Source organism: Typha angustifolia, chromosome 15 (assembly GCF_048772165.1).
Source record: "Typha angustifolia cultivar Huaian chromosome 15, ASM4877216v1, whole genome shotgun sequence".
NCBI classification, from domain to species: domain Eukaryota; kingdom Viridiplantae; phylum Streptophyta; class Magnoliopsida; order Poales; family Typhaceae; genus Typha; species Typha angustifolia.
The window spans coordinates 19,935,714-19,963,374 of NC_133253.1; the positions used below are offsets into that span (position 1 = coordinate 19,935,714).

Genomic DNA, 27,661 nt, shown 5'->3' on the forward strand with positions numbered 1-27,661 from the left:
AAGGAAAACGACACAGACCAAAGTCGTAGAGTAAAAGAGCATAAGAGCATCTCATACACAAGACCATGAATCCCTACAACTTACCTCCGCTGATTTAAAACTTATGGCCATAAGACCTGAACGTTGGCAACACAAAAATAGGAAGATTATTTAAAACATTTATGAAGTATCCTTTCAAACATTCATAATTGTATATGATTTATATAGGTGAAAAAGGTGGCCATACTTTTATATCTGAAACCATTACATCTCCAATCAATGACTTGTAATGTAGCGCCGCAGTGTCACAGTCCAAAATTGTCTCATCATGATTCTGCTAGCTCTGTCAAGGATACCGGATTCTAAATTCAAATCTTCATGATCTTCAGGAACTTCCTTCTAGGTAAACCAAGCCAAAGAAAGCCCAGAAGCACCTGACAACTAAACTGATGTTACTCTATTGGGCAGCCTACATACGTCCAGATTTACAATGAAATATTGTGCTACCTATTGCATTTCAATATCCGCTACTCCGGGATGCCTTGATAAGATCGGTCGGGCGGCTCATGCTTCAACCGACTCAAGTATACATGAGAAGCAACTTTATGATTTTGCCTCGAGGAGAATGGAAGAATATGGAGCCACCTTATACCTTTTCCCTATGAATGGTATTCCTTCTGGAATAATATCATTAGGTGATTCCAGGTTTGTGTCAACCTGCAATGCAACAATGGAGATTATAAACAGTAGGATTTCATGCCAAATGCTTGCAAAGCATCCCTGTCCTAAAATATATGGTACTTTTAGTATTTTGGTGCACGTGTCATGCCAACCTAATAAATACTTAAATGTTCCCTATTGGACATCGGGGCTCTCAGTAAATTGATCCTGAATAGCTATCTAACTTAATACTTAAGCTAGGTATGAAGGCGATTTCTAATCAAAATTTATCATCTCTCTACCTTTTCTAAGAATATTCTTGTGTCCCAAGGACTGTCAAGAGGTTGCTCCTGATGCAAGAGGCTAATTGGAAACAGAGAAGGTAAGACTACACTAACTGATAATGTGTCTTTTTATGTCAAGTCCTATTATCTAACTTAGCTTCAACTGGGAATTTGCCGCTTATTCTAGAGAGATGATATCACACTCACAGCTGATGATAAAAATTTGTCAGTAGTACTCCAGCCAACCTTTAATGCCAGGAGAAATCTTGGATGATGATGATGATTACTTGGGGCCAGTTTTGAAAAGGTGCATATAGAAATATATCGAGAGCTACACAATAAGGACAGGAAATCATACCACTCGATGCCAGCATCTCTTATGTGGTGCAGAGGGTATTAGAGCTTCCACAAAATAATCATGTGCATTGAAAGCCAAGTAGATGTCTCCTCCAAATTTATCATCGTGTAACCTATGAGAAGTTGTCATAGCATAAATTCAACAAGCAAAGCCATCATATTTATTTCTTTCAGGCCTAGAATGGCAAGTTAAAAAAGTTGCTTCCATTGATTTTGTTATACAAAACACGTTGATCGCATTAAAAGTTTTGAACTTCCACATAAGATGATAAGATGCAGAATGATCTAACCAAGAAAGTAACGTCAATCTTAAAAATACAGAAGATGTTGATTGCCTTACGTGAATGCCAAAAATTTGCTTTCATGGTTCCCCCAGTTGTCCTCATGCCAGGTTACATCATTCTGCACATTAGTTGATCAACTTACTTAAATGCTCAGAAGATTTCAACTTAACATTCCCTTAGGTTGAAGACTGAAAAAATATGTTATTATAGCTTCATTTAATCAATTACGAATGAGCTGCCAGTGTAACAGATTAATGAAAACAGGTAGACTATGTTTGAACTCATGCTCAATTACTAGTATATGAGTTGACTCATTCGCTTTAGTGAATGGGCATAGCATGTGCTTTATTGTATTGGCAGATAAAGCTCCACATATACCTATGAATTTTCTTGATGTACACCATGTTTCTCATTATTTATGATGAATCAAAGTTCAACGTTCAGATAAGTATCAAGCATACCAATAAGCAAGTTTTAGACTCTAGGCTAAAGGAATATGCAGTAAAGAGACAAGATTTATTATGTAAAATAGGCATGAAATGTTTCCCATATGGATAGTAACGATGCCATGAATACTTAAAGATACTGATTTGTTTGAAAATGAACACTTGCTATAATAATAGAACGTATAAAGCATGGTTCTAGTGGAACACGTGTAGCTTTATAAATGTCAAAAGTGGCTTCACATGTATAGATAATTCAGTAATTGTGAATCTTAATAACAAGAGCCTGAATCATACTTTGCTAAGAAATCTGCTACAACGTAGTACAGAATGATTTTGGCGGAACTTTATCATCTCTGAGAAGAATCTAAAATGGTCATCTTTTCTTGCTTCCAACTGTTTAGAAAAGGAGGAAAAAGAATATCATTTCCAGAATTTAGACCAATAAAAGCAAAAGAAAAAGGACAATGGAGAGTTCTGTTACCTGTTCCCACTGAAAATGATTTATGGCAGTATCATGTCCATAGCTATTATTATTTCCATATCGTGTATGACCATACTCATCTCCCATTAACATCATTGGTGTTCCCTGGTTATACAAGACAGTTATAGATCAAGCTATCGATGATGAAGTGGACTATCTGCACACTGTGCTAGAAGCTAAAAGAAAAGAAAAAAAAAATGATAAAATAAAGCTGATATTCTTTACACTAATGAGTATGATGTCAAATAAAAACAAGGACAGCTAAGTAATACCCACTTAACAGATAGAACAATTTGGGGCCATTTAATGCCTTAAAAATCTCTTTCATTCTTCACAAGAATGTTGTCGTCATAGTAGCTTGATCCAAGAGTATTAATTACCATTTGACTTCTGAGTCAAACTAAAGACCACTCAACTTTTAAGTCTTGAATACACTTTTATAATTTATGAATCATAAGCTTACCGTTAACAAGACATTATAAGTACTTAAGGAAAAACATTAGTTATAATCCTCCTAGGTTGCAGTTTTGAGTACATTGAGCAACCTACAATATCTAAAGTATGAAAATTGTAGTTTCTATAAAGTGTCAGCCTGCCATGTTCCTTACTTCCTCAAAGTAGGGGACTGCAAAACCCAAGAGAAATAGGGCAATAAAACAAGCTTTTACCCAACAAAATATATCCATCTCCTGATCTCCAAAACACAACCAAGCGAAAGAGTTAAAAGGGAGAATGTTAGTCTCTGATCCTACAATAACAGATATTTGGCAAGTGTGGTGTTCACATTCTTATCTATATTTGGTCTTACTAACCCATAACGGAAGCCTACGAACACTGATTTCTAATGTGATGATTAGGTACTTCTAGGGCTGTAAATAAATGAGCGGCTCAGGCTCGGCCCGGCTAGAGCTAAGCCGAGCTCGAGCTGAATTAGAAGGCTCGAAATCAATTTTGAGTTGAGCCTAAGCTGGAGCCGGCTCGCTCAGGCTCGGCTCGATAAGTTCAGCTTAAGTATAATATTTATTTAATATTATATATAAGTTAACCATTAGATCTTTATCCAATAGCTACCATTAGATCTTTGAAATTAGCCATTAAATTTTTATCCAATGGATACCAATAGATCTTTGAAATTAGCCATTAGATCTTTATCCAATAGCTACCATTAGATCTTTGAAATTAACCATTAGATCTTTATCCAATAGCTACCATTAGATCTTTGAAATTAACCATTAGATCTTTATCCAATGGCTATCAGCCTACCTATACTTGAAATTAATCATTAGATCTTTATTCAATGGTTACCATTAGATTTTTTATTACACTAACCCTAATCCTAAATCTAATAAAAATATCCACCTAATCTCCTCATCCTTTCCTCTTTCTCCTCCTTCGATTGGTTACTCTGGCCTCTTCCGGCGGCGACCTCCTCCATCGACCTCGACCTCGGCGTTGGCCTCCTCCTCCATTGTCATCAGCCACGCGTTGGCCTCCTCCTCTGCTGCCTCCTCTTCCTTCACCTCATCAAGCCTCGTTCTCCATCGACAAGCCGCCGTCGTTGCCTTCTCTTCTTCGGCGGCTTCGCTACCTCCTCATCCACTTTCGTCCTCAGCAAGTCGCCGCCTTCTCCTCTCCATCGTTCTCCTCTGCCTCCTCCTCTAATCTGACTTCCTCATCCTTTTTTAGCCTCGGCAAGCCGCTGCCCCGCCGCCCCTTCCTCCTCTAATCAAGCTCTGACACGGCTTGGGCTCGGCCTCAACTTGATATGGCTCAAGCTCGGCTCAAGTTGAGTCGAGCCGAGCTTAAACATCTTTGGAGGGCTCGAAATTAATTTTTAGCCGAGCCTGAGCTAAAGCCGGCTCGCTCAGGCTCGGCTTGTTTACACCCCTAGGTACTTCTGATAAGGACGAGGCCAGATTAAGATTTATCGACAATCAATATGACTTTTCAAGGAAGAATTTCAAGAATATCATTTCACACCTGATATACAAAAAAAAAAACTTGCCAAGAGAGCAAGTTGACCTGCATTGATCCATTGTCAAATAAATGTAAACAATTTTTTGGATATATAACACAGCAGATAGTCTAATGAAGATTTCCAAAACAAATTGAAGTTCAATAAACACATACTATAACAAAACCATAAATTTAGTAATAATCATCTCAAAGCGCTACCTGAGAGATCATCAATGCCATATGGAAGTTTTTCATTTGTCTTGAGCGTAGACTCACAATATTAACATCATCAGTTTCACCTATTAATAAAACAAAGTATAAGTAGTTTTAACACAATAAAACAAAATTCACATGTAATAAATCTAACTCAATACTTTAAAGTTCCCTAACTGAAACTAAATCACCCGCCGTTTTGAAGAAACGTCAAAGGTCCCTTCGAGTTATGAGTTTATCTTTTAAGGTGCATTAGTCGAACTTCATACAGAGGTCCATCGTTGTACCCATTAAGCAATAATTGACAGCTTGATCTTTGCTCAAAATATCAAATATTTTTCCTCATGAAAGATCAGATTTAGCCTATTTATTGATTTTCAGTGAAGTACTAGAAATAGATGACTTTCAGAAGAGATTTATTAAAATTACCCAGAACCTTCGAAAATAGGGGTTTTTCGGATTAGTTCCCAGTCTAAGACAACACAAACTTTTAGATATATGTTTATCGGCTAAAAATTTCACTTCTTGATAATTCTTTGTAGGTGGTTATAAAAGTTAAGGTTTAATCCACCAGAATTTTAAAGAACAAATGCTTTTAAATTTGTGAAGATGTAAAAATTTTATTCAGTCCTAAGATTCTTACTTTCACATTATATTGCCAAATAAAATTATCTGCGTATATTAGTATAGCAAGTATCTGAGTCTGGATAGAATTTGAACTCTACAGATCAATGCACATTTGCACTCTCTTATATGCCAAATTGAAATTTCATCCAAAAATATAACATACAAAAAAGCATGATATTGACACATAATAAGTAAAACCAAGACTTTGTGATCTATGAAGTACCTTCAAAACCACAATTCCAGCTATAGTTATCATTGCATCCATCGCGACCATTCTCTCCGTTAGCATCATTGTGCTATATAATTTTGGTATTGGAGACAAGAATGAATAAAATTAGCAAACCTAGACTATGTATGACTCTGTCATCAATGTAATTTATAGGTTTGTTACAAGTACCTTGAAATTATATGAAACAAGGTCATACAATGTAAATCCATCATGTGCAATGACAAAGTTGATACTATGGTAAGGCTTGCGCTTGTTTACCTGTTGAATAAGCTAAAATCATAGGAACACAATATTTGGTATTGAATTTACATGAAATTGCATAATGTTAAGATGCAGAATTAAGAAAAGAAGACAGGAAACAAACTTTAACTACATAATAGAATGGTCAAGGTAAGGTAAGCAATCATATGGATCTTGTAATCCTAACCAACCTATTCAGTTAAATGTCTTAGTTACATACTACTGAGAAAATTCATGTAAAGCACTCCTACCTGGTATAAATCAGCAGATCCAGATACACGAGTTGCAAAAGTTCCCTTCATGCTAGGGTCACCCTGAGAAAAAAAAATGCATTTCAGTATTCAGTTGAACAAAGAAATGCTACAAAAAATAACAAGTCATCAGAAAAGGTCAGGAATGATGACTGCTCTTATTTGCATATATTAAGGGTAAAAGACTAAGGGAAATGGGATAGAACCAAGGAGCACAGAAAAGATAATTCCAACTCGACACAGCAGATCTTAAATTACTCGCATTCAGCATCACCATCCAAAAACTCTGGTGAAGCTTTTGATGATTTCTTATGGATGTATGGCAAGGCTAAGAATTGACACTAGTTGTTGATTAAAAAAAACATCCTTCTGAAGAAAATTGAGATAATAAAAGAAGCTTAGGACCATTAACTTTCATTGATGGAACCACCATGTCCTGTTGCTCAGTAGTCACACAAGTCTTATTCCACTCACACTCAGTAAAAAAATCTTTGTGAGTTAAATTAAAGGACCAGTCATGCTTTATGAATCAGAATGTTGGGCAACTAGGAAACAACATATGAGAAAGTAGAAGTGGTAAAGTAAGGATGTTGATATGGATAAGTATTGGTACTATACAAAGGAAATCAGCAATGAATCTATTTGTGACAAATTAGGGAAAGCAGCTAGATAACAGTTATATGAGAATGGAATGAGATGATTTGGACCTTTGCAAAGGAGACAACAGTATGCATCCATGAGAACACAAGATTTGAATTAGTAACTCTAATGCAATTGAGGGGAGAGGTCATCTTAAAAGGCCTCTTATTTTCTTCTCCCATTTGAATAGTCACTCTTAGCTTTCATCATGTTACCTGCATCTGCTCATCTGAAACTCGCAGCATATTTTTTCGATAGGGTAGTTTGCATATTCCAAGATATGACCAGATCTATTGATGTAGGAAACAACAATCAACTTTTGGTTCATTTCCCCTTTCTTTGAATCCTTACTTCATCAACAAGTATCCGTGAAAAAGAGAGGTCTTTATGGAAACAGAGAAAAAAGACAGTTACATGCAGATGGCTCTAAGCTCATGACCTATCTTTAAAATCAGGAACAAAGATCTTTGCTCCTCCAACACCAACCACTTCAATCTGAATGTCATTTTCAATACCAAAATCCATTCAAATGGATACTAGAGAGAGCAACAATTTTTTTGGTCAAAGAACAGTATTAAATGACAAAAAAAACTCAAATCCAGAGGACTTCTACATGGTAAAATGCAACGTGTGAGCCAGCAAGAAACATCAACTTTCAAATATATTACATGCTGACATACACCTTCTGAACAAGCCTGATTTTAAACATTTTATTATCAATTTCTAATGGTCTGGTTGTATTGTCTTAATTATTGTCAGTTCATATCACTATGAAAAACCTGAAATTGCAATTCCTTAGCTGTTTTGTGCTGCTTCCAAGTCTGAATTGACTCATTCCCTGAAAGTGCAACACCTTTGCTGTTTTGTGTCGCTTCCAAGTTTGAACAGACTCATTCTCATTATTGACTTTAATGGAAGTTCAGTGTACACCTTGTGAATAACTGAAGGTAAAGAGTTGGGAAGGATTCCTCTTGGCCGGGCGGGTTCCAACAACCAACCTTCAACATTTCCATTTCAAGAATCACAAAGAATGTATATCAGGTTAAAAACCATCCTTCTTTTTCATAAGACTGACCAAGGATGGCCGTGCCGGCAGCGTACCGGCACGTGGCACGAGGGTGCCGCACGGTACCCCTCCTAACGCATTGCCGCTCACCATCGACCTCGTCGCCGCCTACCGCCGCGGTGCCGCTTCGTGCCCTAGCCCCCGAGAGAGAGAGAGAGAGAGAGAGAGAGAGAGAGAGAGAGAGAGAGAGAGAGAGAGAGAGAGAGAGAGAGGGAGAGCGACGACGGCGACGGTGATCGGCGGGCGGCGACGGCGACTACAATGACAAAGGTGAGTATTCCTTACCTCTTTCTCTCATTCTCTTACGGCATGTGCCGTACTATGCCATGCCGGCCGATGGTCGGCACGGTTTGTGCCTGTGGCACGGCCATCATTGAGACTGACAAAAAATAGATTTGTCTAACCCTTGCTAGCTTTTGACTTAAGGTTACAGATTGACAATAACTTAAAATGCTACTTCCAAGAGAAAATCTATACATACGTAAAGTTCATATATCCAAATTTGTCATTTATTTAATAAAAAAAAGGTACTGTCTTTCAATTGTTCCATCATCTGACATATATTTTTATAAAACATCCTCTCTAATAAAAGTATAGATATATCAACTATGTTAACGTTATGTAGTTATATCCAGAAGTTTGATGACCAGAAACACAAATTATCCTAGAGCATTCATTATCTTATAGAATCATCAAAATTCTCTACACCAAAGAAGTAAAGCATCTAGCAAGCAATAAATGTAAGCACAATACTGTATATAGTATCCAGCTACTTCAAAAAGTACACACAAAAGCAGGAGGCAAGCGAAAGAGTGATTTTCAAACAAAAATACAAGTATGTTCTCTAAATTAGGCTCCTCATAAGGATATTGCATTCGCGCTATTTATGCAAGTAATGATGACATCTACCCAACTTCTCTTAAAAAATTGATCACCTTTATGAATCTTCGAATGTCATCACGGTACTTTCCATTCCATTCAGCCCATCTGAGAGATCAATGATTAAAGCCAGATTCCTATTGTTAGTAATATTGCAAAACAAAGGCTACAAGCCCATTAGGCAAGAAGTAAAATGAAGATGTACGAACAAACAGGAATAAGGGTGAAAACAATAAACCATTGATCAATGTGTTTCCACAGTACCTTCACATGTCAGATCAGTATTTCAGGGATCATTTTTACACTGGGACCAATTGTTCAAACCACAAAAGATAAATCTAAGCTATAAATCTCAAGAATATTCAGCCAACATGCTATTATAATTATGACTTGTGGCCCACAAGGCCACAACAAATAGAAGATCCAAGCTTATAGAATGGATAAAACCAAGGCTTGTTGTGCCGGTCGACATATGGAGGAGCCCTTTTTTAAAAAAAAATTTCTATTTTCATCAATCATTAAATCAATTTTATTTCCGTGCATATTCAATATTTATATCATATCATAAGAGAATTGCAAAATTCATATTTGTATAAAGATTATGTAAGACATTACAATAAACAATACTATCAGTTGATGAGTTTTGAAGATTATCGACGGTATTATTCTTGTGTTGGCAAATGAAGTCTTTGATTCTCCTTGTCATGCTACGTTCAACTAGATATTAATTTTAATTATTAAACTATTATCAATTAATATTACGTGTTGAATGTTATTATGTGTTCAATTATATTATAAAGTATTCAATCATATTATGAAGTATTCAATCATTAATATTAGTTTAATTAATGTATTCAATCATATTATGTGTTGAACAATATTTATATTTAACTATTATTTTATCTTTAATAAAATAGGTCATTTTAAAAAGATAATCTAAAGACAAAGCATTACAATGTAGGTTTTAATACATATATTTAAACTAAATATATTATAAATCTTATTAAAAATATCCTAAAAATATATTATAAATTATATTTTATATATGCCGAAGACCCAAAAACATATCTAAACATCCAAAAGAAAATTATTAAAAATATTATAAATGTGTGCCAATGGCACACAAGGAGGTGAGGCGTACCGCTGGCACGACCATCGTTGGCTAAAACTATATAGAGCTACAGCTAAGAAAACCAATTCTAATATAGTATTATGTGCAAATTAGGCAAGAAGTACAACTGTTGAAAACGATGCACATAATGATGTTCTACTATGCATGAATATCGAAAACCCAACTGTAAATGTTATCGTCTCTTATCAGTTATAATCACTTGTTTTTAGATCCAATACTAAACACAACATGTGATTCTTCTTATAATTTAGTTCTCACAGTCAACTTCTTCTTCAAGGAGGTATGCTTGATGAAAATGGAATAACAAGAAACTTCTCTCTATAATGCAAACCCTAAGATTATAAATATAGTTGTCGATCTGGTTGCTTTTGTGTCTTTGTAAATCCTTTTGCACAACCTATTGAGAAGCACAATTGTAGCTTTAAGAATTTTCGATTCCTTGCAAGTTGCAACTATATGCATACTTGGCTCTTCGAACATTCTCCTACCCCATGTCTGAAGGATCATTTAAGTTGCAGTACTTAAAGAAAACTAAACAATTTTGGGATAATTCCTTTCAGTATTTATATATTTATTAGAAAATTTAAAATGTTGATACAAATGCAAACAAAAATATAAAAAAGTAGAAGAATGATACAGAATGCAAAAGGTTTGTATGACTCACTTAAGAAGGGGAAAATATCACTATAAGAGTCAAAATCATCACCAAGAGACTAATTATATTTTCCAATTCGAAGGGGACAGTGCCTAAGAAATGGAGCGTAGCAAGAGTTTTAGGTGAATATTAATTGGAGATTGTTGGAGAGAGTGACTCATATAGTCATATTACCACGTACAAAGGGAAGAGTGCCCATGAGGATGGAATAGATAATGATGGCTCGTATATCTTAAATCCAAGAGGCAAGGTGCTTGAGAATGTAGGGCGGAGTACACCTCCTAAGGGAACCATTCACCACCTCCGTATTGAAAATTTTAAGTGTACTACTATGGAAAATTTGAAATGACCCAAAAGATGTGGCCCACTACACGTGGGTAACTCACTGCTCAGATTCAACTCTTTCTAGCCAGTTTTTGGCCATTTAATCTCTAGCAAACAAAAAACATTGGTAAAGAAAAGATCAAATTGGCTGATCTAGGTTGGAATGAGGTCCATTCCTAATGTCAGCTTTTTCTCAGATAGAAACCAACCAAAATTGATTATGTTTGATGGAACTCCTAGTTTTTCTCGATTCTGTCAACTTATTGTATAATTACAAATCCTACATCTTTTCACGTGTTCTTGAGCTCTTTTTTTTTTGGTTAATGTTGCTTCATGTTATTGTCTTATATAGAAAACATGATCTCATGAAAAACAAATGCTACATTTGTTTTCAGTAAACATGAGAAAAGGCTTCAATAGAAGATAAGGAAGGTGTAAATTCAACGTTAGCTTAGTTTAGACCATATGTTAGATAGATAATGGAAGAATATTGACAACCACGGTTCATTGGATCGGCTGATCTTAATCCGGATCGGGATCGGCCAGTTTTGATTAAACCCGGCCAGATTCATTATGAATCTAACCCAGATCTAGATGTGATCATCGGGCAAGCCGGGCTTTTCGAGCCAACAGGACTTAAATAGTTGTTCACGACCTGACCTACCAATCACTCAGGCCGAGCTCGAATATTCTAGCTCGTTACCGCCCACTAGCTCATTAGATATTGGGCTTAGGTTGGATATAATGGCTCTAAAATGGGTTAAATATAAAAAATATTATATTTTATTGGGACAAGTTTAATGGGCTTATATGAAGATATTTTAGTTATCTTTCATGAGTACATAATTATATATTAATATATAGTTTACTAAATGTCTAATGTGAGACTAAAAAAATAATAAGAATATACATGCATTATGAGTTAGATTATAGATGAGAGTAGTGGATCGGGCTTTCGAGCCGAGCAAGGCAGGCAAAGGCTTAAGCCCATACTACCCACTACCATCTCGGGCTTAGATCAGGTCGGGCCTAAATCGAGCTGGTTCGGGCCGGATTTGGGCGGGTCGAGCCTAATGATCATGTTTACCCAGATCCAACCTGGGGACATCAATTATTGATGTCCTCAAGCCAGAACTCTTTTTTCTCACTCTTTACTCTTTTCTTCTCTCTCTCTTTTTCTCACTCATTTATCTTTTTCTTCTCTCTCTCACTCGTAGCAAAGAAGATTTTAATTTAAATTGTGTCTTCATCACAATGTGAAATAATTTGGACTACTTTTTTTTTTATCCACATTAAAACACGTAATCAATTTACAATGGAGAGATTAGATAAATTAGTGTTCTGCCATTATAATATGAGATTGAGGGATAGAAATTAAAAAAAAGACTGAAAATAATTAGCTAATTGACTTAAATCATGTTTTTGATAAAAATCCCCTGACTATGAATTAGAGAAGTGAAGGACCCGACCCGCCATTTCTTCCTCCTTGGTGTAAGGCATCTAGTCGCGTGCGATTGGTGACTCGGGGGTGACGAGACGACTGCAAGACGACGGGAATGACGACGATGAGGTCAGTGAGGAGCGGTGACTATTGGTTTACAGTAGGTGGTGAGCAGCGAAGAGTGAAGGTTAGTAGTCTTCCTCATCTTTTTCTATCCCTCTTGCGGCACGGCTGGCAAATGCCTTGATGTGCCGATCGGTGGTCAGCACGGCACGTGCCTATACGACCATCTATGATAGAGATAACCCATAGTTAGATGAGGCATTGAGGGAGACCACGATTTAGAGCAGAGGCTAGTATGAGTCATTTGGCGGTGAGAGATAGTATAATTACTAGTGCCAACGATGATCCTGATGATACACCTAGTGGTGAGATCGTCTCTTCCTCATTTATTGAGGAAAGTTAAGAAAGCATAGGGATTAAAGACAGAGAAACTGAGAATGTACATACATACCAGTGATGTTCGTTATCAAGATGTTGCTTCCTATAATTATGATTTATTAAGTATTTATTGCTTGAGTCATCATATGATCAATATGCTTAATTTTATCCTTCTCAGTATTCTCAGACATAAGATCCACATATTAATTATTATCCTCCTCAGAGATAACAAGATCTATTTAATATAATGCAATAACTCTTTGGAGCACCAAACCCTAACATCATTATTTATAAATTTATGGTGATTATAACGAAGACCACAGAGATTTACGAGAGCCAGCTTAGTATTTATCAAAGTTTTGACTTTTGAGTTAGTAATTTTGTTTAATTTTTAGGGCCCATATGTGAATAATTATTATTTTCTTATTATTTTTGTCATGTTTTCTAAATTTTTATAAATTTTCCTATATTTTTAAACAATATTTAAAATTTTATGTAATTAAAAAAATTTTCTAATCCGATTCGGGTGATCGATACGGCCGATCTGGCCGATACATATCATTTTTTCAAAAGGCCGATCCCGATTCAAATCCCTATTTTTTGAACCTTGCTGCAAACATTACTATTACACAATTGGTTTAGTTTCAAATAATAAGGTTGAGAATACATGGCCTGCAACTCACCTATCCCAGTTTGGAAATTTTCCTACTAGATAAAGTCCTCCGCAGTCCCAAGGTTCAGCAATTATCTTACATCTTGACAATACAGCATCTTTTGCAATAGCCTGCAAGAAAAATGACAACAACCACAGAGTTAATTCTTTCATTTCACAATTCATTTTGGTAGATGGTCCCTCAAAATTCCCAATCAAAATATTCAAGTTGTAAATAACAAAAATGATAGTGTGGTACTATTTATTCCTTCAAGATACCAACATTATTTGGGTTGTTCTATTTTCCCTTTACCTAATTTCATGTGTCATTATTACCTTCCATACGCGCTTCCCTTTATATTTGTTGTATCGTCAGAGTCACTCTAACAGAGGAGCTAACTATGTTGAGCTAGTCTTCCAATATACTTTATCAGCGCATTACAATCCCCTCATAGTATTTCATGCCATGGCAGGACGCATACCATGATATCAACGCATTGCACGATCTCCCATAACAACATGATGCAAGATACACCCCATATTATCTTTCTTAGATTTCTCAGATGTTTTCTCAGATGTTTCCCAAATATTTGCCCCTCAGCCCTACTCGTTCTTCTAGGTATGGTTATGGTCCAGGAGAAATTTGTGTCAGTCAGTCCAAGAACTGCCAGATGGGCGCTAGTTATCTTGCTCTCACCAATGATATTATGACGGTAATAATTCTTAAAATACAACTAAGAAATGGACAATCAGTTACTTACCAAATTATTCAATGAAAAAGCAGTAGATAACAAAAAGCATGGGAGAACCTGTTAACTATGTGCTTGTCTCACAAGGTGGTCCTAAATAAACATCAGCAGTGGATAAGAGAGCTATCTCCATTATTGCAATCCTATATCAAAGAATGCTGATATTGTGCCGCTCTTTGACAATATTGTGCCACCTATGATCATTTGCTCGCAACCATGGTAATTTCCACGTCATATCGAGCCATTACTAGTGTATGGAGCACAAGAGTGTGAATAGAATAAAGGAGGGGGGAACATAATATTAAATTATAACAAAGCTACAAAGTTAACATAAACAAAAATATCACATGTGACGCCTACAACAATAAAAACAGATGCAGTAATCTACATAAAAGATTAATAGCAGAAGATAATACCTTAACAACTGGAGGTGCATTAAGAGAAGTCCCATCAGATCCTCGACAAAGAACACTGGCTAGGTCGAAACGAAATCCATCTATGTGATATTCATTGACCCTTAAAAAATCCAAGTCGTAAGTACCACTCGAATCAGAGAATGAGATAATAACATTTGACCCAAAGGTTTAAACTTCAAAGTACCAATGTCTCAAGCTGTCCAGTATGAGTTCCATGACAACAGGGTGATTGCAGTTTAATGTGTTTCCTGGATAACAACAGAAGAAAAAACTCATGAGTGATACTCAATTACTCATGTTACCTGCAGTAAAGAGGTCTGGTGCACTTGAACGAAATATGGAGACATAGTTACAATAAACTACAATAAGGGATGAATTAAAATTTGGAGACTGAAGATACATAGCATTGTAGCAAGTTTCATTGCGATTAATTACAACGTTTCTTACAGAAATATTTAAATGCTTTGATACAAAATCATTCATCAATTCACAGGAGATGGTCAAAATTGAACTAGACTGGTCAAGTAGATAGACAGGTCAAAATGAGTAGACACAATTCTGCCTTTCTAATTCCAGTTCTGGCAATCACAATAATTGGATGGTCAGCATGGTATTAGAAGCTGCTTTAAGGTGTGCGAAGATAATGTTCAGAAGGGAAGAGATTAGCTGAAAAGGTAGTGGTAGATAGTTGAGAGGCCAAGTAGAAGTAGTGCATGTCTTTGTTCAAAAATGGTTATACGATTCAACATTGTCAGGATTATATATACCAGCCTAATCCTACATGTTTCAGCATACTCAGAAAAAGTCACAATGGGTACAGGACTAATTGCAATTTAGATCGGCATAGGAGATGAGAAAATCAAGATTTGTCGGGCTTATACGAAACCAATATGGATTTTCCTCTCTCTAGAGATCATTCTTATACAGAATCAGTATGTCTAGAGAGCGAGCCAGCAAGCAAATTACAGTATCATCAATATGACCAATTTTTCGATTGAGATCACACTATAAATAACAACAACAGTAATTTATTATCTGAGAAGTAAATGAATCTACTTAAAATGAAATGTAATATAAGAAGAAAGCAATGTATGACAGTGAAGGAGATTACCACAGCCTGAGAAATTAAGCAATTCAGCATTTTTGTCAAGATCCACCATATAATAAACCTACAGGAATAAAGGCACATCAGCGCAATCACAGTGGAAGAAAAGAAATGGTACTTCATACTTCAAAGACATCAAATCACACAGAAACTAAAAGGTTGTAGTTGTAATCAGTATACAAAACCTGGATACAGCATAAATCAAAAACTTGATTGTACAGTGTAACCGAGTTTTATGCTTGTATAATGCATCCTTGAAAATTCTGAAGTCCTCATGTATGTTTCGATCCAAAACTTGAATCACATCACTATGATACTATATATATTTTGTAAACTAGCCAGATGTACTAAATCACATACAAACTAAACCTATTGCTTGACACCCACGGATAACTTAATTGTTCATAAGATACTAAGTGGATATACAATTACTTAAAGCTTATATTTAGGAATGTCAAAATAAACGAGCAGCTCGGGCTTGATTCGGATAAAGCTCGGGCTCAACTCAAGATGAGCCGAGCCCGAGCTTATTTTAAGGCTCGATTTGAATTTCAAACTAAGCCTGAGCAGAAGATAGCTCGGGTCAATAGGCTCATTTACACCCCTGTATAATATTGGTAGCTAGTTAGCCACATGGTTTAATGTGGGATTTGACAAATCAAAGAGGTTTCATGTTGTCAGGGTAAGGGAATGGCAGTAGTAGACTAGCTATGGCCTATGGATTATTATTTCCTAGTAGACTAGCTATGGATTCTATCACATCAATCCTCTCAAAAGTCTCTTTTTCAGGGGCCTTCTTCTAGCCATCTATTTAATCATGGGTAGATCAAACAAATAAGGAACAAAATCCCCTCCCGATAATGACTTAAGTATGTCATTGTGAAAGAATTAGTTAAGGTTTAAAGAATTTGAAGGCTACAAATGAGCTATAGAGATGTTAGACGTGCCTAGGGGTGTAAACGAGCCGAGCCTAAGCGAGCTAGCTCCAGCTTATGCTCAGCTCGAAATTAATTTCAAGCCTACTAGCTCAGCTTAGGCTTGACTCAGCTAAACTCGAGCCTAAATTGAGCATATTATTGAGCCCTATTCAAGCCGAGCCGAATAAAGCTAGATTGAGTCGAATCGAGCTGAAGGTGGTAGCTTGCGAAAGGAGGAGGAGGTGGAGGCTGCAGTAGCTTGCCGAAGGAGAAAGAGGCCGATGGAGGAGTAGGCCAAAGGAAGAGGAGGAAGCCAGATTGAGTGCGATTGAGTTGGAGGTGATGGCTTGCTGAAGAAGGAGGCAGAGGTTGCGGCGACTTGCCGAAGGAGGAGGTTGATGATGGCAGCCGCCGAATGAGGAGGCCGTTAGAGGAATAGAAGGAGGATAGTTGGCACGAGTACTCATGTGGTGCTTGAGTGGACGATAGATAGTAGGCATGGATACTCATGCGGTGCTTGAATGGACTACACATTCTATGCATGCGATGGGCATCCATGAAATGTTGTGATGAGATGCATGAGGCCCACCTATATGCATGTCACGTCCATGGTGAAGCCATACATCTCAATCGCATTGATGGTAGTCTATGACATGATATGATAGAGATCAAACGCCTAGATCTTGGCGTACTTCATCCTCCTCCATCAATGCTATTAATAGTATAAATATTTATTTGGTATAAGGAACTATTTAAATAGAGAGAGAGTGAGTTGTAAACGAGCCTATCAAGTCGAGCCTGAGTGAGCCGGATCTGGCTCAAGCTCGGCTTGAAATTTAAATCGAGCCTCAAAATAAGTTCAGGCTCGGCTCGGCTTGATTCAAGCTGAGCCGAGCCTGAGCCGCTCGTTTATTTTGACACCCCTAGACGTGCCTAACAAAATCTCCTCCGACCTCCTCGTACTCCTCCGGTCTCCTCTGTTGCCTCCTCTTCCTTCGACAAGCTGCCACCTCCTCCTCCTTCGACAAGCCGCCACCACCATCCCCTCCTCCTTTTTCAGCTCACTCCTCCATCAACCTCCTGTTCATTCCCCAAGCCGCAGCCACAGCCTCCTCCAATCAGGCTTGCACTTGAGCTCAGGCTAGCTTGGCTTGATTTGAGCTGAGCTGAGCTAAGCCCAAATATATCAAACTAGGCTCAAAATTAATTCAAGCTAAGCATGAGCTAGAGCCGGCTCTCTCAGGCTCGGCTCGTTTAGAACTCTACTTATACTTCTTCTTTGCCAAATTCATGTCTTCTGCAAAATATATAACTCGCATTCCAGAGTATTCCATTGGGCTGGTCTCCTTATTCTGGTTTCTTTTCATGCATGTAAAGTTTGTATCACAAGCTTATGCATCTCCACACTAGCTAATAAAATTTGATCTATTGCAAAGGTGCCAACTAATCTATCATATAACTGCAGAAGACATGAAAGAGCTTCATAAGTTAGAGATGGATGAATGCAGGAACAACTTTCCTGTCAAAGAAGAAGTGGATGAGATGGCATATTGAATAATCCTAAAGAAAGAACACCACACAAGCAAATTATCCTGGTCAGAACAGAGGATCAAAGCAACCCTTAATTACTAGTCTTTCAATCACCTTGTTGTCAATACCACGAAATGAAGTAGTATAAGGGTTGTCATCATCAGCTTCATTTGTATGGTTGTAAACAACATCCAAAATAACCTGAAATGGCCGCACATTATTTATGTAACTTATCAGAAGTTCATGATATATGTAAGCTATGAAAACATTGAAAAGTTCATGCAACTAAAAGTCTAAAACACAATTATCTATATGTATTTGCCAAATTTATGCTCTGAACATTTTTATGATACCTCGATTCCAGCATTATGGAAAGCCTGCACCATCTTTTTAAATTCTAGAGAAGCAACAGATGGTCCACCACCAGCACTAGCATACCGACTCATAGGAGCAAAAAAGTTCAAAGTAGAATACCCCCAAGTGTTGATCTAGCAAATATTATAGAATAAGAACAAAGGAGGTCAGAGAAATAAAAAGAGGTTGTCATCAATAAGTCCATTTGGAAACATTTATATTAAGTAGGCTAAAGGAAAATCTTACCATATGATCTCTGGGGTTTGGGTACCTCTGGAATTCTAACTCATCGAACTCAAAAACTGGCAACAGTTCCACAGCATTGATACCAAGTTCCAGTAAATGAGGGATCTAGAAAGACATAAAATTTCAAGTGAACTCTGCAAGATCAATTGTGTAGAATGTTGACATCTAAAAGTGAGACTCATTGAATACAATATTCATCCTGGCACTAAAACTACAGGACACAAGTACTTTATACATGCCCGTAATAAATCTTTAGATCAAAAGTGCACATAATAACATAAATCAACTCGAATTCAAATTATACCTAAATATACATAAACATGAATAGAGACTTTCAACTAAACCAGAAGATCAGAATTTTCAAAATAAACGGAAAGAAAATCAGATTCATGTGATACACATTTATATAACTTATTTATATTTGTAATAATGGCATGCTGCACCACCAATGGTATCACTGAAAGCTCATATAATAACTTAATTTCTACAGTACTTCCAACACTTATAGGCTTATAGCTCATTGGTGCTTCTAGGTGCACGTAATGATGCCGTATTTGTAGATTAATGAAATGTTCAGACATGAAATACCATCTCAGATAATAGCAAAATGACCAAATAAATGGTACAATGCAAATGATAAGTGCTCAAACAATTGTGACAAAATAGTAAGTATATGTATGTACTAGAAAATCGCATACACTAGATAAGGAACAAAATAGCAAGTATAGTGGGCTGCCTCAGTCCTGACAAGTTCTAATAAAGACGGTGATTCTCAATCCAGACAAATTAAGCACACTAGATAAGTACAGATCTATTCGTGTATAAAACACTAGTAAAAGGTTGGAGAAAATTAGAATGTGGAATGATGCCAAACATTCTAAAACTGTGAAAGATAAGAGAAGAGGAAAGAAGATTGCTCTGACATGTGACTCCATAAGGGGAAGAGTGCACTGAATATGGTGAGTGTCACTGTCCCCCTGCCACAGCTCGTACTTCCTGTCAACCAACCAGGATGCCCCCATCGAGGAAAATAAATCTACAGGGCCACCTTTATCTCCTCAAAGCTCTATAGCAGCATTATCTTTTTTCTATTGATAACAAAAAATGAAGCACCATAGTGTATATAATTGAAACATGAACTAGTATTGGATAACCTGAAAGAAAATTGTGCATATTAAAGTCAAAGCGAACCCTCATACATATTATATAGAACACAAGAAGTACATACAACAAAAATTCATTGGATCTATCTGTTCTGATTTGTCATAAAATATGGTCGATTTACATAGGCACACCTGCATGCATGTCATGCGTACTATGTAGAAGGCTTTCTTAGTGTAACAATTGAAACAAACAAATTCAAAGTGCAAAATTGTACATTAAAAAAATGTTTTCCAGCTAGTTTCAGCACATGCAACAAAAAAACATATCTACAGCAACTAGTTATACCAAAACAGATATAGCTCACCTTTTCGATAACACCAAGATAACTACCACGAATGCCTGAATCCAGCCTGCTTGAGTCATCAGCCGTGAATGAGCGAACATTCATTTCATATATGATGAGATCTGTCTGCAAAATGAACATCAAATTGAAAAACATGAACCTTTGGGCCTTTTCTTTTCTTTGGATGAAGAACATGGACTTTATTTGATGGAATATGTGCATATGCTTCTGGAAATAAGAATGCAAAAACATCTACCTCAGGTATACTTGGAAGACGATAATCAGGACCCCATTCAAAAGGCAAGCTAGTAAAGTCATAAGCTCCAAGGAAATTGGTTGACTTCTCATTCACATCTCCAAAAACTTTTCTGCCAGAAACCAATTTTGCGTAAGGGTCAAGAAGGATGATGCTGCTGTCAAATCTATGCCCTTGCTCCCATCCTTGAGGACCACCAACTCGATACCCATATAGAACACCTGATCTAGGCAAACCCTAAGTTTAAAGAGGACAGAAGGTTAACTTGGAAGCATTTATGTTGGTCATGAGGCTGAGGAACAAGGCAAAATAACATTCTAAATTTTTTTATCAGTACACCGCTGGCAAACAGCATTCAATATAAATTCCTTTCTGAACATTTATAAGATGAGAGAAAGGACTCTGAGGAACATACAAAGAAATAGATATAATATTCACAAGACAAAGGTGAAACATATCATAATACTATCAAAATAAAACAAAGTACCAGGAAAAAAAGAATATCAGAAACATACACATGCAAACAGAATATATCAGTTTTACTCAATCCAAGAGAACAGGTGAACATATGCAATCGGTCTATACAAGAAAAACAGTTCTATCCTCTATCCACTTGATTTATCAATTTTCATAATCACATGTCAACAATACCTCCAGACAGACATGCCATATGTCACCAGTTTTGTTCTTCTTTGGATCCAGTGCGACCTCAACTATGCCTGGATTTGATTCCTCATTATCATCTCTGAAGCAGATAACAACTCCGTACATCAGAAAAATTGAATGGTGAGACACTAATTCATATTCTCTAGTATAAGTATAAAAGAATTAAAGAAAAGTATCCATCTTCATTCAACTGACAAAGATAATGAAAGGAAGCATCACTAGCTATCTTTCACACGCAACTAGGACTACTACTACCTCAATTTCATTTCTGAGAATAGAGAAATTACATACATAACAAAATATACAAATAATAAGTGTTCCTTTGCTTATCATCAATTCAAATTGCTTGCTCATGCCATGATTATTACTATTACATACTAGCAAGGATGGTCGTCCATGCCGATCCATGGACAACAACCTCTATATACCACCGGCACGTCTTTAGCACACCTTTAATGAATTTTTTTAAGAGTATTTAGAGATGTTTTTACAAATCAAATTCTATAATTTTGCGAATATATACATAAAATACTCTAATATTAGATTTGTTAGTTAAACTTAACCAAACTTCTAGATTAAATTAACTATACTAAGAAAATTATGAAAATATCCTCAATCAAGTCATACTAAGGGTGTTTTAGTCATTTTAAAAAAGAAAGTATTTTAGTCATTTTAGAAATAAAATATCTACTTAACGGAATATTCTTACGGTGTTAGTTTAAATCTAACCCAGGGCGTTTTTTGCACATATTTGCTAAATCATAGACTCAATTTGTAAATAATGAAAATATAAGGTGTAAACTACAATTTTGTTAAAATAGGGTGTTATATACAAATTTCCTTAATATAAAATTTGTGTTCAAATCAATCTATATAAAAATAATCTAATATATTCCTATACCAATTTTTGACTCAATTTAAATGAATTTAACATATTAAATTTAGATTTTTTTATATTTAGGAAAATCTAATTATGCTAAAACTTTAGCTAAAAATTACAAAATTTGTATTCAAATCAACTCATATGGAGTTAATCCAATATGTCTCTATACCAATTTCAAACCAATTCAAATAAATTTGACATATTAATTTTGATTTTTTTTTAATTTAGTGGAATTTGTGGGCGAAATCAAAATTTCCCTTTGATTCTTATATTTTTAAGAGTATTTTCATAAATCTAGCATGAAAATGCTAAATTTATATGGAAATATGCTTACAAAGTAATAGATCTGGCAAAATTAAATTAGATCTATAATTAAAAAAATACATGCCAACATGCATGGGTCGACAAAAGGCTATGCCAGTTCAGCACAGATTGGCTCACCCCGGCACAGGGTTGTGCCACTGACACAACCCGTGTCGGGTGCTGATACTCCAACGGCACAGCCATTCTTGCTTGCTAGTATACCGCATGTCAATTCAATGCTTCAGATATTCATACTAAAGCCTTGACCATTGAGAAGCTACTATCCTTTTTTCTGGTAACGGAAAACTGATCATGAGCATATTTGGTACTTAGGCCTGTGCTATCCCCAAGAAAGAACATCTTTATCTTTATAACGACCATTCTAACATTTTTTCCACAATAATCTGTACAACTAACCACTGACATGTTGAAGTCTCCACTTCTATTTTCCCTCAACTGCAAACTAAAGACATCTACATTGCTTAGAGTTTTATTAACAATTCTAAACATTGTTTATCTACAGGATATTAACTATTAAGTTCCTACTACAATTTTCTTCCCAGAAAAAGAAACTGCTATCACAGTAAGTAGTAACCCTCTATCTACATCCATAATCTTAATTTATATATTACCATTTCAGATACCAAACTATTACATCACACAAATTAATTCACCATCATCTTGCAGACCTACAATATCTGTATAATAAAAAGATAATGAGGAATCAAGGATTAACCTGAAAACAGCATTTTTTTTTTACATTAGATGTAACTTCTAAGGATACAGAAAATTTGGCGGTATCAGAAAGAGGACACAGCTAAAATAGAATATGTGTAAATAATCGACGACAAACTGAGAGATTTAACAAGATATAAGATGAAATAAAAGTAAAGCAACAATATTTGCAATTTTACACAAACATTTGCATTGATATGCTATTATCGCAATTTACATCAATTTGCCAGATTGATCTGTGCAAAGGGAGCAGCTTAGCATAGTTATCGGAGGCAGAATATAGAGCATGATCAACTTTGCAGTTTAACATGGGTTAAATTTTAGTACCTATTTGATGATGACAAACAAAGTGTTACTGAGGAAGCATGCTGTGAGAATATTGCAAAATTGATTCCACCTTCAACCTCTGATACTCCAAGAGGAAAAGCCTTACCAGGGAAATATTTTAAAGAAAGTCTAGTCTCCAAAACTGGCTCAACTTTTTCCTGTTATGATACATGAACGACAAAGTTTCATTGTTAATGTAGTATGCTGCATCTAGAAGCAAAGTTTGAAGTTAGAAATAAAATACTACATTGCATGTCTCCACATATTATACACCAAATATGTCATACCATGAGTCCATGACTTGGGCTAGTGCATACTGTGCTTGTTATGTGTGCATGTATACAACACCCACTAAACAAGAATCACAAGTTAATCAATTAAAATTTAAAAATCGACATGATGCAAAGGATTTCATGCCAGACCACAACATACTTCTTAGTTGGCGGATTTGAAGGTGTGTGTGGTCTCTTATGGATTCAACTGGAAGATAAGAGAAACAATGAATATCTTGTGGTTCGAGTCACATCTTGTTTGTTTTGGAATTGAATACCTTGCTATTGTTATTTAGTATGCATTATATAGTAAAACCCAGATTAAGTTGTATGAAGTAGTAACTGATCCATGTGTCCTTGTCATTACTTTTGTAGAAAACGTGAATCTCTATATAAGATCATGATTGGAAAGGATATTGCATCTAAAGAAACATTTCCTACACTACATACCATGGCAACAAATACAAGTTATTTTTGGTATGTCCTAATTTTAAATTGGGCTAAATCATTTTACCTCCTTTTATTTATGCTAAAAATCACTTTACTCCCCTTTACTAAAAATTATCTCAAATTAGTACTTATATTTATGATTAAAGTAAGATCATTAATTTTTTCATCCAACTTAACTAAACCTACCTAAATAATTTTCAGAATTAGATTTTTCTTCAATTTCTTATATTTTATGGACCAAAATACCCTCATCTTCTTCTGTACCCCAAAAAATGACAATAAAGAAAAAAAATCCCTCTTCTTTTTCACCTCTCTCCTCTCTTTCTCACCACCTTCCTCCTTTCTCTCACTAGGAGAGAGAGTATGATGGAGAGAGAGGAGAGAAAGCAGCGGGGTGGTTTTTGGTAAGGGTGGGGTGGTGGTGGTGTATGGAATAAGAGGAGTTGAAATGGGATGAGTTAGATGTATTTTTGTATATTTTTAGTTAAGTAAGATGAGAAAGTTAACAGTCTCATTTTAATCATAAGTATAGATATTAATTTAAAAAAAAATTTAGTACAAAAGGGTAAAATAATTTTGGACTAAGTACAGGCATGTAAAATGTATTTAATCCTTTTAAATTTCTTATCTACTTTCACTGAACCAGGATGTATTTTGAATAATATCCTATTAACTAAATCATAGTGTAGTAAGTTATGAAGAATATGTTTATCCTACGTGTCTCTTCTTCATATTACTCCATATATTTGATAATTTTCTGCCTTAAGTGATTATTTTCAGTCGTTGACAGTTGAACAAACACCTATAATACTATAAAATATTGTCTTAGCATTACATTTGAGGTTTGAAATTGTGTTGATACAAATGGCTTACAGTATGTTCAGATTTACCTAAACCATAATAATTGAGTAAAAAGAAGGTAATAAAACAATTCAAAGAATCAGTAATTATATTAATTTGTTAACAATTAGTGTATATTTACCTCTACCATGCTTTCTCCAACATGCTGTCCATAAACTCCTACAGTATGAAACTTGACAGGATCACTTCGTCTGACCTAATCACCAATTTATTTACCTTGAATCAGAAAATAAATAGCAACTGACATATAATATATGTACAAAAAGTTATGAGACATGCCTTTCTAAATACTCTTTGCCATCCAGAAGTTTTTTTTTCTTTACTTGGTCTCACTCTGCACAGTATTTTATGGAACCAGGCAATTATATAAATATAATTTAGAAAAGACAACCTCACATGCTAGCCATATTGACTACATGAGGAAAACTAGATATTGTAGCCTGCCATAAGACCAAAGAAAAAGAAATAACTTTAATTAAACTAAAATGGTAAGATCACAAATCCGTGGAGCATTTCTAATTGGTTGCTACCATTGAACATATTATGAAAAACTAGCAAAACAACTATTGTTAAATTAAGTTGCCCAAGTGTAAGGCCTTGTTTACTTTAGGAATAATATCAATTCTAAAATAGATATCCTTCTTTGTTATTCCTAAATGAGATTTTTATTCCAGAAGTTACTATTCTTATGTTCACTTATATGCTGGAATAAAAGTGTAATAATTACATTTGATGTAATATATAGTGAAGGAAAAGATAAAAAAATTATTTTGTGTTTTATGAAATTATAATAAATACCCTATTTGATATGAAATAGGTTGATGGGATAGATATCAATGGTAAATTAGTAATCCTATTAGTGTATAGTATAAGATGTAATCTTGATTAATAGTATTTATTTTTAGAATGTGGTTATTATAATGTCTAACTGTTATTTTAGAATAAAGAGTTGTATTCTAGAATAAGAAAAAAGTTATTTTTAAAGTAATTAGGAGCTAAATAACTACATTTGATCAGTATGAGATATGAGGCTTCTCAGAGAATGTAGCAACAGCATGAATCATACTTACCATAGACATGAAAAATAAACAAATAGTACAACAAATATGTAGGATGACTAATAACTCTGGCCACCTGAGGATAGGACATGTTCTAAGCATTATCATTAGCTCAACGGAAGATTGGTATTTTATTCAGGCTTTTGCTCTTTTCATAAGTTAGGGATAGCTGACACTCAGAAGTAGAACAACAAAAGAATTACACTAGAAAAGGAAGGAAAAGAATCTAAGAAATGCACTTAACAAAAACAGGGGACGTTAACTAGTCTACCTTCATCATTAGATGATCAAACATATCTCTAATGCATTATGCACTTTCAGGGGCCTGCTGATCAAAATATGAACAAATGTCAAGGGAAGGATGGCAACTAGCAAAAGTCCTAGCACAAACTGCAAACAATGCTGTAATAGTGGTCATTCCTGCCAATCCCAACATAGCTTATATTTCTGCCTAGACCAACTCTTTATATGGTAGTCAACAATTTGTCACTTTGGACCTGCTTTAAAAGCCACAGGCTAATAATATCTCAGTGAACTTCATCCAGATAAAACAAATTTATATCTGAGTTAAGATACTTTTGTTTCTCATCTATACCAACCTTTGATCATCATAATTGAACCATATTTTTGAAGAGATTGCTTAAAAAAAGAATAACAAAAAGGTTAGGACCAACAGTCACAATTGCCCTATTTCATCTGAAATTTGCCGTTTTTGCAGTCAAAGATTACATGCTTCAGGATTTAAAACGGCACAAGAAAAGACTTGCAAGGTTGAGCTTACACACAAAAATGATTTATTCAGAAGCAACATCCTCAAATATAAAGATAATTCACATGAACTCGAAATTTTAGCACTTCAAAAGACTAATTTTCTTCCCATTATGCCTAGGAACTACAATCTAGTCTTCTATCAATATTTGCAAAAATGAAATGGTGAATTCCGACATGAGAACGTCGGAATTGGTACATGACAGAGGGTGGTTGTCGTGCTACAATTTGATCAGCCAAGAGATGTTTCAGTCGGTGCCTTGTTTTCTTGATGGGACTTGCTATCGGTTTCGTGGTTTTCCTAGTTAAGGGTATTCTATTAAATATAGAGGAAAAACGTAAATCTTTGATCTCTACCTGAAAGCTTTTGCAAAACGCAAATCTCCAAAATCCTTCTGTCATGATACTAAGCAATGCGACATAAGAAAGCTATACCCACACTGCAAATCTCCAAAATCCAGAACTAAGCAAGAAATCATCCGTTCTTGAAACAGAACTAAAAGAAAATTTCGGAAGGGAAACGAGGAGCATGGATCAAGAGGTTTAGAAAATCTTTGATCTCTCCGATGTAAGAATACACTAATGTACCTATCTTGCACTCATGTACCTTATACTACAGCAACTTTTCTCATGAAGCGGACACCTATCTTACACGAAAACTTACAAACGAAAGAACCCGTCCTTGAATTCGAGCGCGGGTAAGTACCAAAAGAGATCCAAAAAATGATCCAAAGAACCGAATCAAATCGTTAAATCCACTAAGAATAAGTTATTCATCAGCAGAGAAGAAAGGGACAAGAATCAAGAAATCGCGTACCCCATCTCGGAGCGGGAAGAAGTGAGACAACGGAGAGCATTGCTTCTATTAATGGAAAAGATGGGGCGGGAGCTGCTTATTCCCTGGCTCTGGTTCAGAGGAAGAAGAGATTCCATTCAAGGAGCAAGAAGAAAGAGAAGGAACGGGAAAAGCTTCCAGCCCCCGCCCTTTCGTTATTATAATGATACTATCAGTACCGGTACCCGGACCGCACTCTAAGCCGCAGCGAGCGTGATCTCTCACATTGACAGGTTGACCCCAGAGG

The 27,661-nt window shown here is 35.7% G+C and overlaps 1 protein-coding gene across 9 annotated transcripts; it reads right to left on the reverse strand.

Annotated features, from left to right (window-relative positions):
- Window positions 1–26: 26 nt before the first annotated feature.
- On the reverse strand, window positions 27–27,586 carry LOC140778145 (isoamylase 3, chloroplastic). Of its 9 annotated transcripts, none has more exons than XR_012107154.1 (25): window positions 27,397–27,586; window positions 25,033–25,087; window positions 24,875–24,949; window positions 23,171–23,328; window positions 20,908–21,001; window positions 20,257–20,493; window positions 20,022–20,126; window positions 18,554–18,658; window positions 18,307–18,441; window positions 18,068–18,154; window positions 15,513–15,570; window positions 14,586–14,649; window positions 14,402–14,501; window positions 13,268–13,368; window positions 8,648–8,699; window positions 6,008–6,070; window positions 5,685–5,774; window positions 5,511–5,583; window positions 4,667–4,746; window positions 2,492–2,596; window positions 2,305–2,403; window positions 1,621–1,682; window positions 1,282–1,393; window positions 487–696; window positions 27–413 (listed from the first exon to the last, which is right to left on the reverse strand). XR_012107154.1 is itself a non-coding variant. In XM_073122717.1 (25 exons), exons 4-25 carry the CDS (start codon window positions 24,881–24,883, stop codon window positions 583–585), a joined length of 2,103 nt encoding a protein of 700 aa, XP_072978818.1. In that variant the 5' UTR covers window positions 24,884–24,944; window positions 25,033–25,087; window positions 26,083–26,139; window positions 27,397–27,533; the 3' UTR covers window positions 27–582. The 9 variants fall into 9 exon arrangements, 7 of the variants coding, with proteins under 7 accessions (XP_072978818.1, XP_072978814.1, XP_072978820.1 ...); XR_012107155.1 differs by having other exon boundaries at window positions 27–420; XM_073122717.1 differs by adding an exon at window positions 26,083–26,139 and having other exon boundaries at window positions 27–696; window positions 24,875–24,944; window positions 27,397–27,533.
- Window positions 27,587–27,661: the final 75 nt, after the last annotated feature.